This window comes from Tursiops truncatus, chromosome 15 (genome assembly GCF_011762595.2).
Source record: "Tursiops truncatus isolate mTurTru1 chromosome 15, mTurTru1.mat.Y, whole genome shotgun sequence".
Classification (NCBI taxonomy): Eukaryota; Metazoa; Chordata; class Mammalia; order Artiodactyla; family Delphinidae; genus Tursiops; species Tursiops truncatus.
Window position 1 is genome coordinate 40,662,961 of NC_047048.1, and position 13,968 is coordinate 40,676,928.

The 13,968-nt window shown below is 40.7% G+C and overlaps 2 protein-coding genes across 5 annotated transcripts in view; one reads left to right on the forward strand and one right to left on the reverse strand.

Moving 5' to 3' along the window:
- CRNKL1 (crooked neck pre-mRNA splicing factor 1) overlaps nt 1-10,915 on the reverse strand; it is a 31,068-nt gene extending 20,153 nt beyond the window's left edge. For all 4 annotated transcript variants that reach the window (XR_004522153.2, XR_002174844.3, XM_004322449.3 and 1 more), the window contains exons 1-5: nt 10,761-10,915; nt 9,020-9,172; nt 8,091-8,182; nt 7,115-7,273; nt 6,484-6,650 (exon numbers count right to left, since the gene is read on the reverse strand). Coding sequence is in view for 2 of the 4 variants with exons in the window: in XM_004322449.3 (XP_004322497.1) it covers nt 6,484-6,650; nt 7,115-7,273; nt 8,091-8,182; nt 9,020-9,172; nt 10,761-10,811 (622 nt within the window). In the remaining 2 variants the exon portion in view is untranslated. The remainder of the gene's footprint in view (nt 1-6,483; nt 6,651-7,114; nt 7,274-8,090; nt 8,183-9,019; nt 9,173-10,760) is intronic.
- A 76-nt stretch (nt 10,916-10,991) lies between these two features.
- The window catches only part of CFAP61 (cilia and flagella associated protein 61), a 255,844-nt gene continuing 252,867 nt past the window's right edge, over nt 10,992-13,968 (forward strand). The window contains exon 1 of the mRNA XM_073792625.1: nt 10,992-11,041. The gene's annotated coding sequence lies outside the window, so the exon portion shown is untranslated. The remainder of the gene's footprint in view (nt 11,042-13,968) is intronic.

Below are 13,968 nucleotides of genomic sequence, written 5' to 3' on the forward strand. Positions count from 1 at the left end.
GGTATTCCATGCAAATGGAAATCAAAGCTGGAGCAGCAATACTCATATCAGACAAAACAGCCTTTAAAATAAAGACTTTTACAAGAGACAAGGAAGGACACTACATAATGATCAAGGGATCAATTCAAGAAGATGTAACAATTGTAAATATAGAGGCACCCAACATAGGAGCACCTTGATACATAAGGCAAATGCTAACAGCCATAAAAGGGGAAATCGACAGTAACACAATAATAGTGGGGGACTTCAACACCCCACTTTCATCAATGGACAGATCATCCAGACAGAAAATCAATCAGGAAACACAGGCCTTTAAATGACACATTAGACCAGATAGACCTAATTGATATTTACAGAACATTCCATTCGAAAGCAGCAGAATACACTTTCTTCAAGTGCATATGGAACATTCTCCAGGATAGATCACATATTGGGCCACACGTCAAGCCTCGGTAAATTTAAGAAAATTGAGATCATATCAAGCATCTTTTCTAACCACAACGCTGTGAGATTAGAAATCAATTACAGGAAAAAAACTAAAAAACACAAACACTTGGAAGCTGAACAATATGTTACTAAACAACCAAGGGATCACTGAAGAACTCAAAGAGGAAATCATAAAATACCTAGAAACAAATGACAACAAAAACACAACAGTCCAAAACCTACTGGATGCAGCAAAAGCAGTTCTAAGAGGGAAGTTTACAGCAATACAATCTTACGTCAGAAAACAAGAAAAATCTCAAGTAAACAACCTAACCTTACACCTAAAGCAACAAGAGAAAGAAGAACAACAAAAACCCCAAAGTTAGTAGAAGGAAAGTAATCATCAAGTTCAGAGCAGAAATAAATGAAATAGAAAAAAACAATAGGAAAAAAAATCAATGAAAAGCTGGTTCTTTGAAAAGATAAACAAAACTGATAAACCTTTAGCCAGACTCATCAAGAAAAAAAAGGGAGACGCCTCAAATCAATAAAATTAGAAATGAAAAAGGAGAAGGTACAACTGACACCACAGAAAAGCCAAGGATCATAAGGGACTACTAAAGCAACCATACGCCAATAAAATGGACAACCTAGAAGAAATGGACAAATTCTTAGCAAATTCTTAGAAAGATACAACCTTCCAAGACTGAACCAGGAAGAAATAGAAAACATGAACCGACCAATCTCAAGTACTGAAGTTGAAACTGTGATTAAAAACTTCCAACAAACAAAAGTCCAGGACTAGATGGCTTCACAGATGAATTCTACTGAACACTTAGAGAAGAGTTAACACCGATTCTTCCGAAACTTTTCCAAAAAATTGCAGAGGAAGGAATACTCCCAAGTTCATTCTACAAGGCCACCATCATCCCAATACCAAAACCAGTAAAATGTACCACAAAAAAAGAAAATTACAGGTCAATATCACTAATGAACACAGATGCAAAAATCCTCAACAAAATACTAGCAAACCTAATCAAACAATACATTAAAAGGATCATACACCATGATCAAGTGGGATTTATCCAAGGGATGCAAGGATGCTTCAATATCTGCAAACCAATCAGTGTGATACACCATGTTAACTGAAGAATAAAAACCATATGATCATCTCAATAGATGCAGAAAAAGCTTCTGACAAAATTCAACACCCATTTATGATAAAAACTCTCCAAAAAGTGGGCACAGAGGGGACATACCTCAACATAATAAAGGCCATATATGACAAACCCACAGCTAACATCATACTCAATGGTGAAAAACTGAAAGCATTTCCTCTAAGATCAGGAACAAGGCAAGGATGTCCACTGTCACCATTTTTATTCAACATAGTTTTGGAAGTCCTAGGCATGGCAATCAGAGAACAAAAATAAAAGGAATCCAAACTGGAGAGAAAGTAAAACTGTCACTGTTTGCAGACGACATGATATTATACTTAGAAAATCCCAAGGATACTACCAGAAAACTACTAGAGCTCAATCTGGTAAAGCTGCAGGATACAAAATACACAGAAATCTCTTGCATTCCTATACACTAACAACGAACGATCAGAAAGAGAAATTAAGGAAACAATCCCATTTACCATCACATCAAAAAGAATAAAATACCTGGGAGTAAACCTATTATGTAAGAAGGCAAAACACTTGTACTTAGAAAACTATAAAATGCTAATAATGAAAGAAATCAAAGACAACACAAACAGATGGAAAGATATAACATGTTCTTGGATTGGAAGAATCAGCATTGTCAAAATTACTACACTACCCAAGGCAACCTAGAGATTCAATGCAATCCCTATCAATGGCATTTTTCACAGAACTAAAAGAAAAAAAGTTTTAATCTGTATGGAAACACAAAAGACCCCAAACAGCCAAGGCAATCTTGAGGGGAAAAAACAGAGTTGGAGGAATTAGGCTCCCTGGCTTCAGACTATACTACAAAGCTACAGTCATCAAAACAGTATGGTATTGGCACAAAAACAGAAATATAGATCTAGAGAACAGGACAGAAAGCTCAGCGATAAACCCACACACCTATGGTCAACTAATCTACGACAAAAGAGGCCAGAACATAAAATCGAGCAAAGATAACCTCTTTAATAAGGGGTGCTGAGAAAACTGGATAGTTACATGTAAATGAATGAAATTAGAACACTCCCTAACACCATATATAAAAATAACCTCAAAATACATTAAAGAACTAAATGTAAAGCCAGATACTCTGAGAGGAAAACAGGCAGAACACTCTGACATAAATCACAGCAACATCTTTTTGGTTCCACCTCCTAGAGTAATGAAATTAAAAACAAAAATAAATGGGACCTAATTAAACTTAAAAGCCCTTGCACATCAAAGGAAACCATAAACAAAACGAAAAGACAACCCACAGAATGGGAGAAAATATTTGCAAATGAAGCAACCAACAAGTGATTAATCTCCAAAATATACAAATAGCTCATGCAGCTCTATATCAAAAAAACAAACAACCCAATCAACAAATAGTCAGAAGATCTAAACAGACATTTCTCCAAAGAGGACAGAGAGATGGTCAAAATGCACTTGAAAAGATGCTCAACATCACTAATTATTAGAGAAATGCACATCAAAACTTCCAACTTCCAAAACCAATGAGGTATCACCTCACACCAGTCAGAATGGTCATCATCAAAAAGTCTACAAACAGGGCTTCCCTGGTGGCGCAGTGGTTGAGAGTCCGCCTGCCGATGCAGGGGACACGGGTTCATGCCCCGGTCCGGGAAGATCCCACATGCTGCGGAGCGGCTGGGCCCGTAAGCCATGGCCGCTGAGCCTGTGCGGCTAGAGCCTGTGCTCCGCAACAGGAGAGGCCACAACAGTGAGAGGCCCGCGTACCGCAAAAAAAAAAAAAAAAAGTCTACAAATAATAAATGCTGGAGAGGGTATGGAGAAAAGGGAACTCTCTTGCACTGTTGGTGGGAATGTAAATTGATACAGCCACTATGGACAACAGTATGGAGGTTCCTTAAAAAACTAAAAATAGAACTACCATACCACCCAGCAATCCCACTACTGGGCACATACCCTGAGAAAACCATAATTCAAAGTCATGTACCACAATGTTCATTGCAGCTCTATTTACAATAGCCAGGACATGGAAGCAACCTAAGTGTCCATTGACAGATGAACAGATAAAGAAGACGTGGCACATATATACAATGGAATATTACTCAGCCATAAAAGAAACGAAAGTGAGTTATTTGTAGTGAGGTGGATGGACCTAGAGTTTGTTATACAGACTGAAGTAAGTCAGAAAGAAAAACAAATAACATATGCTAACACATATATATGGAATTTAAAAAAAAAAGGTTCTGAAGAACCTAGGGGTAGGACAGGAATAAAGACGCAGACATAGAGAATGGCATAGAGAATGGACTTGAGGACACGAGGAGAGGGGAAGGGTAAGCTGGGACGAAGTGAGAGAGTGGCATGGACATATATACACTACCAAATGTAAAACAGGTAGCTAGTGGGAAGCAGCCGCATAGCATGGGGAGATCAGCTCAGTGCTTTGTGACCACCTAGAGGGGTGGGATAGGGAGGGTGGGAGGGAGTTGCAAGAGGGAGGGGATATGGGAATATATGTATACGTATAGCTGATTCACTTTGTGATACAGCAGAAACTAACACACCACTGTAAAGCAATTATACTCCAATAAAGATGTTTGGAAAAAAACACAAACTACACATAGAACTACCATATGATCCAGCAATCTGAGCATACATCTGGAGAAAACTGTAATTTGAAACAATACATGTACCCCATGTTCATTGTAGCAGCATTTACGATAGTGAAGACATGGAAACAACCTAAATGTCCATTTACAAAGGAATGGATAAATGAGATATTGTACATATATACAATGGAATACTACTCAGCCATAAAAAAGAACGAAATAATGCCATTTGCAGTAACATGGATAAATCTAGAAATTATCTTACTAAGTGAAGTAAGTCAGGCAGAGAAAGACAAATATATATCACTTATATGTGGAATTTAATTTTAAAAAATGATACAAATGAACTTTTTTGCAGAGAGAAACAGACTCATCGATCTTGAAATCAAACTTATGGTTACCAAAGGGGAAATGTCAGGGGAAGTGATCGATTGGGAGACTGGGATTAACATATACACACTACTATATATAAGATAGATAACAGGGACCTACTGTATAGCACAGGGAACTCTACTCAATGTTCTGTGGTAACCTATATGGGAAAAGAATCTGAAAAAGAATGGATACATATATATGTATAACTGATTCACTTTGCTGTACACGTGAAACTAACACAACACTGTAAATCAACTATACTCCAATAAAAATTTAAGGAAAAAAAAAAAAGGAAGTTCCCTAACAGTCCAGTGGTTAGGACTTGGCGCTTTCACTGCCATGGTCCAGGTTCAATCCCTGGTCTGACAACTAAGATTCTGCAAGGTTCGTGGCGCAGACAAAAAAAAAAATCTTAAAAAGAAAGAAAGGAAGAAAGAAAAAAACATGTCACAAAAGGAAAACTTCTAACCAGAGCCAAAAGAGAAAGTTCTGAATTACCATTTACTTCTTCACAGGACGTATGTATTTTTAATCTACCTTCCGTGAAGAAATCGTTAATTTCTTAAGTAGTAATACATTCAAATAGGGCAACGATGTAAAGAGTGCAGGCTCTAAAGCGGCTACTGGGTTCAAATCCCATCTCCATCACTACCCGAGAGACCCTCTCCTGCCTGTTTCCTCATCTGTAGAATGAAGCAATTTCCTGAGTCACAGGGCTGTGGTGGGGATTAAAGGACAATATCTGTAAAGTGCTTAGAATAATGCATGGCACAAAGCAGTCACTATAAATGCTGTTGTTAAACTAGTAATATCAAAATGAGTAGTCATAATTAAGATGTTAAAATTGCATAATAAAGTTGTCTTGGATCTCGCAGTAGTTATGTTCTATGAAGTCATTCTGCCTAGCAAATACCAAATCACTGCTCCTAGGGGAAATACACACACACACATATATATATACACACACACACACATCTCACACAGATTGTGATTTTAAATCCTAAAAACAACTAATGTTGGTAGATTCTATTTTCTTTATTTTATGAAAGAGAAAACAAGTCTCCGAAGTGTTAAGTGACTTGCCTGAGGCTGCCCACTAACTGGTGCCAGAGAAAGGATTCAGCCCCATGCAGCTGGCCCCAGAGCTGAAGTGTCTCTCTCTCCCCTGTACCGCCCCCCACCATCCCTTGCTCCGGTCATCCTTGCAGGACAGCAGAGACAGAAGGCAGATGATTGTCTTGTTTGTCCTCAACTGGGACCATGTGCCTTGGGTGATTCAAAGTTTTCATCACTCTGGGCTTGTCTGCAACTGACTGCCAAAGTACCACAAATACTGATTTTGGGTTTACAAATAAACTTTAGCAAATAGGAGAATTCACAAGTACAAGAACAGTGAAAAAGTAGAATCAACTATTTCAAGTTCCTGAGAGTGCTTTCCCGTGTTACCATCTCCTCTTCACAGTCAGCCCACAGCGGGAACTTTTACCTTCCTTTTAAAGATGACGACACCAAGGCTCCAAGGAGTTACCCGATGCATTGAGGTCACATGGCTAGTAAATGGTAACCCTCTAGATCGACTCCAGTACCAGTGCTAATGACCAACATACACCCCAGAACAAACCAGGACCCAATGCAGCGGCCAGGGCCTTAGGATGTCACCTTCCACAAGGAACCACAGTGTTAATGCCAAAGTATAAACAGACCAAAGTCTCACTGGAAAAGATTCAATTATCCAGACCACAAACTTTTTTTCTGACCAACCTGTGTCCCTAGAAAATATAAACGAAGTCTACGCAGCAGATGTTGACTTCTAGGCCAACATCAATGACCACATGTCCCAACCAGACCACAGCCCCACGGGAGTGCAGCACCTGGGAAAAGGGCACCACGCAGACCCGTCCAAAGGATATAGCGTTCATAAATGGTGCGGGCCCGATCCACCTCTTTGTATCTCAGCTCGAAGTTGATGTAGGAGTGCCAGGCCTGCTCCTCTGGCTGCCACTCCATCCAGCGCTCGAACACCTGCCGGGCACCCGCCATGTTCCCCAGCATCTCCTCCATGTATGTGTACTTGTACCTTTGACAAAATCATCCCAAATTATCTGTCATGGTCAAAATGACTTAGGGAAAAAAACAGTCTCTGGCAATTTCTAGCTCTAACTTTGTTAAACATGAAGAAGATTTAGGACTTTATCTTCCCTAAAGGTTAAGTCAAACATGTTTTCTTATTAAAATGTAAATCTGAAAAGGATCAACCATTGGAAAAAAGGATTTTTCTCCTCAAAAGTTGCTTAGTTTGACAAGATGATTTTTATGCATAAAAGATTACAACCAAAATTTGTTTTGATTACACAGCTATTATACATTGAGATTATAACTTAGCAGACTAAAGAACATTAAAAAGTACTGATAGTATGTTTAAAGAAAAAATAAGATGTAAGATTAAATATATATACGATCACAGCTATAAATAAAATAAATACACAAAAATGTGGATATTTGTAGTCTACAAAAAGCCATTTCAATAGATCAGAAACTTACCAGAACTGGTTGACGCGAGGCAGAGTCGTTATGGCCCGGTCCCAGATATTTCGGGCATGGTTGACCTGGCGATTCTTCATTTCCATTTCTGCATATTTCAGCCAGAGTGTAATATTTCGATAGTCCACATCCAAAGCACGTTCGTATATGGATCGAGCCCTAGAGAAGCAAGATTTGGAGGGTATCAGAAACAGTACACGCAACACACATGGCAAGCATTTGAAACCGTCTGCAGTGCTCTGCTATTCTGTCAGGTGTTTACCATGAGCCAGGTTCTGGGCATAAAAAGGTGAAAAGATCTGAGGTTCTCAGGAACCTTAACAAGACTCAGAGAAAGACTGACATGCGTGTAATTGCAACGCAATGTGACAAATGTTATAGTCAAGGCCTGCACAAGGAAGTAGAGGGGAAAGAAATGAAAACGTCTGGTGGAAAAGGCCAGGCAGTAGGTAAGAACTTGGGAAAAGTTCCAGAGGCCAAGGTGGGTAGGGAGGATGCTCAGTGCGGGCAGAGAGAACAGCCAGATGTCAGGTTGAGGAGGCAAGATGTGTCCAGGGAGCGACAGGTGCTCGGGCCCAGCCAGAGCAGGGGGCATGCTGGGAGAACACAGAAAAGGGGACAACAGGAAGGCTCAGGCTGTGATGTCATCTTTTTGGCCACTGGTTTTCAGTGGAACAATTTTTATTAAAAAAAAAAAAATCCCAATATGGAGACAGCAGATGGAACTGCACTTCTCTGGCTATAAAGTGTGTGCCCATGGCGAGACCCACCTTGGAGAGCCTCCACTGCTCCCCCCAGGACTGTTCCACCACAGTGGCCCTCACGCCCCTCAAAGGAACCCTAGGGTCCCATGGAACAGACTTTGAAAACTACTACCAGAGACACACGGTTTTACTCATGCTTTAACTTTTTCTGTTTTAGTATCTGGTAATTTATGAATTTTTATTTATACAATTACATGCTCAGTGATTTTTACCTTTGAATCTCCTTTAGACTCTCTTCCCATTGTGCATATTTTATCCAGTTACTAATCACAGTCCTGTTTTTTCTTATGTTATCTTCAAAAGTCTGGCAAAAGGCAAAAAGGGTCAAATTAAAGGGAAAATAAAAATGATATCGTCTTTTGTCTATTGATCTTTGTACTAAGAAGTTTATTCATTTTGCTCTTATTTAAGAGAAATTACATCCTGGAAGCCTCAAGAAATAAGAAACCTACTAAAGAAGGTTATGGTCACAAGTATTTCCTTAAAGTCTTACATGCAAACAGAGAGAAAAACTTCAGATAAAAAGAATTATTAGTAGAATTGTTGATATTTTCTCTTATTGCTCATGACAACTAACTGGTACTTTAATATACTCTACACTTTTCCTAATAAGAAAACGTTTTTACCTATTTAAGTCCTCTCAATGTCTCAGAATTTCATACACAGCTCATTGAGGATAACTAATAAGTAGATACAGTAAGATTAGCAGTTTAAAATGATCCCACATCCTAGGGTGAGAAGGTTGGATCAGATCCCCAAGTCTTCTCGCGGCTCTATCCCAGGTGTTACCTCTTAACACACAAGGCGGTACAGACAGAAGAACATAATGCAATCTCGCTAATTCCACCCCTCCTCCAGCTGTCTGTTGTTCTGCCTGTTAAACTTCCACTCATCTTTGTTTCAGCACCAAACATTCTGTCTCTGATGGATTTAATTTCTTTAAGACAGACAACTCATGGCATATTTCATAGAGCTCAGCACAATGCAATCACCTGGTAACCAGAAGTTATACTATTCATGTGGCTAGAAACACTCACCTCTTCTTAGCTTCTAGTCTCTCTAACCAGTGAGGAACTTTTCAAACTCTGACCTATAAATTCTTAACAACATCAACAGACTAAAAGATATCACATGGACCCACCTTCCTCTTCCTTAGTTTGTAATCATTTAACTCTTCTTCATCTGTGATCTTCTGTTGAGGGGGAGGTGGAAGAAGCTCAAGTTCTCTTTCCTTAGCTTCTCTTAGCAGTTGCTCTGCAGTTATCTGCACCTCAGCTGGGGCTTTGTTTTTCACCTTTTAAGACAAGAAACATTTCTATTTTTAGCAAGTGCTCTTCACAACAAGGTTTAAGAAACAAATGAACATATTTTTGGATGTGAACTTCATAAACATTACTACAAGATGCCCTCTTTGCATGACATGCTCCCATTTCTCTATGAAACAAGGTAAAAAAAGTATTTTCTATCTTATGCAGGTTATCTGTTACAAAGCCATAGGTAAAAGCCTCAAGAGACAAGATAGCAAAACCAGCAAGTTTTCCCTTTTAGAATAGTGTAATAATAAACTTGGAGGCTGCCTTGGTAAAATTCTCACAAAAGGTTTTATCAAGATGTGTGCCATTTCTTATCTGGCATTTCAACCTCTATTTACAGAAGTCTTCAACTTCTGCCCCAGGTGGATAACTGCGTTTGACTTTTCATGGCATTTCAAAGACATATTCAGTAAGTTCCCATCATTAGACTGTAAGCTTCTTGAGGTCTGAGAGCTGTGCTGTCCAACACAGCAGCCATGAATCACATTTGGTGAGTCCAAACTAGGCTGCAAGTGTAAAACACACACGGGATTTTGAAGACTTAATATGAAAAAGAGAATAAACTACCTAATTAAACTTTTTATATTCCTTACATGTTGGAATGACACTATCTTGGCTACACCAGCTAAATATATAAATTAAAATTCACGTCACCTGTTTTAACATAGCTATGAGAAAACTTACAATTACCTATGTGGCTCATGTTATATTTCTGTGGGACCCATGGAGCCCAATAGAAGTTTATGGAACTGAATTATAAGAAATATTAAGTATTTAATGCCATGTGTAGAATGATGCTAATGAAAATGACGATGGCTCATACCTAATGAGTATTAACTACCAGAAGCTGTGCTATGTGCTTTCTACGCATTATCTCAGGGGGTCATCTACATGGGTATGTAAAGGACAGGCTCCAGAAACAGAGTGGAGGGAGAGTAGCTGTAAATGCTTTATAACAAAGCCTGTCACATATATTAAGCACTCGCTAAGTATTAGCCGCCGACGGAAATATCAGCGCGTTTCAGATATTTTGTTTAATTGCTTAAATTATGCCAACACACAACTCTTCTCATCTACTCTCATTCCCTCCACTCTCAGCTGGGTAACTCCTATTCCGCCTTCAAGGGTCAGCTTAACTATCTCTTCCTCAGCAAAGTTTACGCTGGAAACCCCTCACACAAGCCCAGATGCCACGGCATATTCCACTCGGCTTCAGTAGCCTTTGCAAGGTTGCAATTTTACACTTAAGGTATCTTACTGGAGGGCTGCTCGTCGCCCGCCCTCGTTGGAGCCCCCCAGCGCCTAGCGCTTACCCGGCTCAGCTGGTCTGTATCGAAGGACCCCACTCCTTCCCTCGCAAAACACCTCCCCACACTACGGCCCCGTGGACACTGGTGTGTCTCCCCGCCCCCCGCCCCCCACCGGCTGGCCCTTCCCTCCCGCTCCCCCGCGGTCCCGCACGGGGTGGGCCGGCTCCCGGGACCACACGCCCCCCGCCCCGGGAACCACTCAGGCGGGACCAAACCCTCTCCTAGGCCTCCTTCCACGAAGCCCCGCGCCGCCGCCTACCTTGGCCACTTTGGGGATCCTCTGCTTCCCGGCCGCGGTGGAGGCCGCCATGGCTGCAACAGCAGACTCAGGCGACCCCTAGACCCCAGAAATGGGCCCAGGGTACTCGCCCGCACCGCAAAGCTTTCCAACAAGCTGGATCCCGGAACGGGAAGCGGAAATGCCTGGAGTGACCTTTGACCTCCCTCTCGCGCCGTGACGGAGGCAACGTCGTTTCTGTGGTAACCGGGCTGCGCGTCCTACTCGGAGCCGCGGTTGGAGTACGGCGTCTGGAGTTGCAGGTGAGGTGGGGAGTGCTGGCTGCCCGGCAGGGAGGCGGGTAGGTTCCGGGGCGTCCGGGGCGCATTCCCAGGTCGCCTCAGGGACTGGGATGACCGTGCGAGGACGGGTGGCTCTGTGGAGCCGCGGCACCGGGCAAAGGGACAGGAACCAGGCTCCGGTCCGGACGCTCGAGGGCGGGGGAAGAGAGGCAGGCCAGAGCGCGAGCTGCTGCGCTCCTCGGCGGCTTGGCGGCTCGGCAACCCGGCGCCGCGGTGCATTCTAGGCTTTGTAGTCCCCGAGGTCTACTCCCGCTTGGTTTCTGGACAGGTGTGACCCAATAATTAACTCTAAGGCTTGTAACTAAAAGCAGCTGAAGGTATTTTAAGGCCAGATAATAGAAAAAAGTGAAAATAAGTCATCAGAGTACTAGTAAATAAGCCAGCCTTGTGATCAGATAAGCAGATATTTAAAGTTTCTGTGACTGTCTTAATTTCGTCAATTCTCTTAGCCCCAGTGTCCTTAACTATACGACAAAAATAATATCTATTTCACCAGGTTTAAAGAGAAAATCTATGTAAAGTGCCCAGTAAATGTTAACTGGTATAGTTCTTGACCTGTCTTCAGAAACAGAAAAATTAATTATGTGCACGCAAATGGCTAAGAGAATTTTTAAATAATAGACTTTATTTTTATAGAGCAGTTTTAGATTCACAGAAAAATTGAATGAAAGGTACAGAAAATTCCTATTTCTCCCGACCCTTCCAACCCCCCCACTATCAATAGTAGTACATTTGTCACATTCCTTGGACCCACATTGACACATCACACATCATCATCACCCAGTGTTCATAGTTAACAGAGGGTTCACTCGTGGTGTTGAACAGTGTATGGGATTTGACAAATAATACATTGCCATGTATCCATCATAATAGAATGATAAAGAATAGCTTCACTGCCCTAAAAATCCTTGTGCTCCACCTATTCATCCCTCCCTCCCCTTTTGCTTCTGCAACCACTGACTTTTTGTCTTCAATGAGTCTTTTTCAGAATGTCATATCATTAGAATTATATAGTGTGTAACCTTTTCAGATTGGCTTCTTTCACTTAGTAATATGCATTTAAGATTCCTCCATGTCTTTTCATGGCTTGATGGCTCATTGGTAATTTTTGACAGTTACAAGTCACTTATTTATATATTTATGTACATAGAACTATCACATCTACCTCTGCTTTCAAAATAATAGTGCTTTCAAAAAAATTTTTATGCTGATTTCTCAAACGGAAGTCATTCGTAACTGATATAAAAACATTTGCCATAGCTCTGTACCACCGTATTATTATTTAAACATTTTAAAGTTATCTCATTTTTCAAATCTTGGATAAATTGAATGAGATTTTATATAACTGCGATAAAGAGAAGTAAATAAATAAATAGCTATTAAAATAAAAAGGTATTTCCCTTGAGTTCCCTTAAATTTGTAACTCAACGCAATTGATTTGACAAAGTTTAATCATCTGTAGCTGCCTCTAAAAGATTCAAACACCTTAGAATGTTTTATTTCTGATTGCCTTCCTTCCATCTCACAAATTTTTAATTGTCTGGTAATTCAATTCAGCTATTGTTTTTAAAGCAAAATTTATCATCATTATTACTTTTTTTTTTTTCTGGCCATCAGTGCTTATTTAGATACACATGCATGTTTACTAGTCTCTCCCCAGCGTTTCATCTGTATTCCGCTCCTTTCTGAGTTTAATTTTCTTCTTCCTGATATACATCTTTTACTCGTCCTTTCAACTGGGTTCTTTGAATGGTAATTTCTCTCAGTCTTTGTAGTAATTGTCTTATTCACTTTCATTTTTGAATGATCATTCAGGTAGGTATAGAATTCTAGGTTAATGATTATTTTTACCTCTGTATTTTTAAAATACTGTTCTGGTGGTCGGGAAATGATAGCCCATAGGCCAAATTCAGCACATTATCTATTTTTTGTGTGGCCCATGAGCTAAGAATTTTTTTTAAACATTTTTAAACAATTGAAAAAAACCCAAAAGAATATTTCAGGATACACTCACTATTATAAAAGTCAAATTTCAGTGTCCATAAAGTAAAATTTTATTGGAATACAGTCATCATGAAATTTGTGCAAGAATATATCTAAACAACATCAAAAGGCCAAATGATATAATACTGTGTTCTGAAAGAAAACCATACGCACTGTATAATTCCATTTATAGGGTGTTCAAAAAGTGGCCAAGGGCATCTGTGTGATAGAAGTCAGAATGGTGCTTACCTTGGGATGGGGCAGCCTTCCAGGGCACTGGGAACGCTCCACGCTGCTCTTTTTATTTTTTTAATATTTATTTATTTATTTATTTATTTTTGACTGTGTTGGGTCATCGTTGCTGCGCGCGGGCTTTCTCTAGTTGCGGTGAGCGGGGGCTACTCTTTGTTGCAGTGTGTGGGCTTCTTATTGCAGTGGCTTCTCTTGTTGCAGAGCACGGGCTCTAGGCACGTGGGCTCAGTAGTTGTGGCACGTGGGCTCAGTAGTTGTGGCACACGGGCTCAGTAGTTTTGGCTCGCGGGCTCTAGAGTGCAGGCTCAGTAGTTGTGGCGCACTGGCTTAGTTGCTCCACGGAATGTGGGTTCTTCCCGGACCAGGGCTCGAACCTGTGTCCCCTGCATTGGCAGGTGGATTCTTAACCAGTGTGCCACCAGGGAAGTTTCCACACTGCTCTTAGAGTCAGTGCAATGGCGGAAGTGAACTTCCCAATGGCTAAGAAAATAAGATGTTTTTCCTTAGGCAAAAAGAAGAGAGGAAACAGAAAGGAAGGGAGGGAGAGATGGAGGTAGGAAGGGAGGAAAGGAAACAGAGAGGGAGGGAGAGACACACACATTGAGGCCTCGAGACATCGAGAGAGAGAGATTGAGCTCATTTGCTGCCTGCTG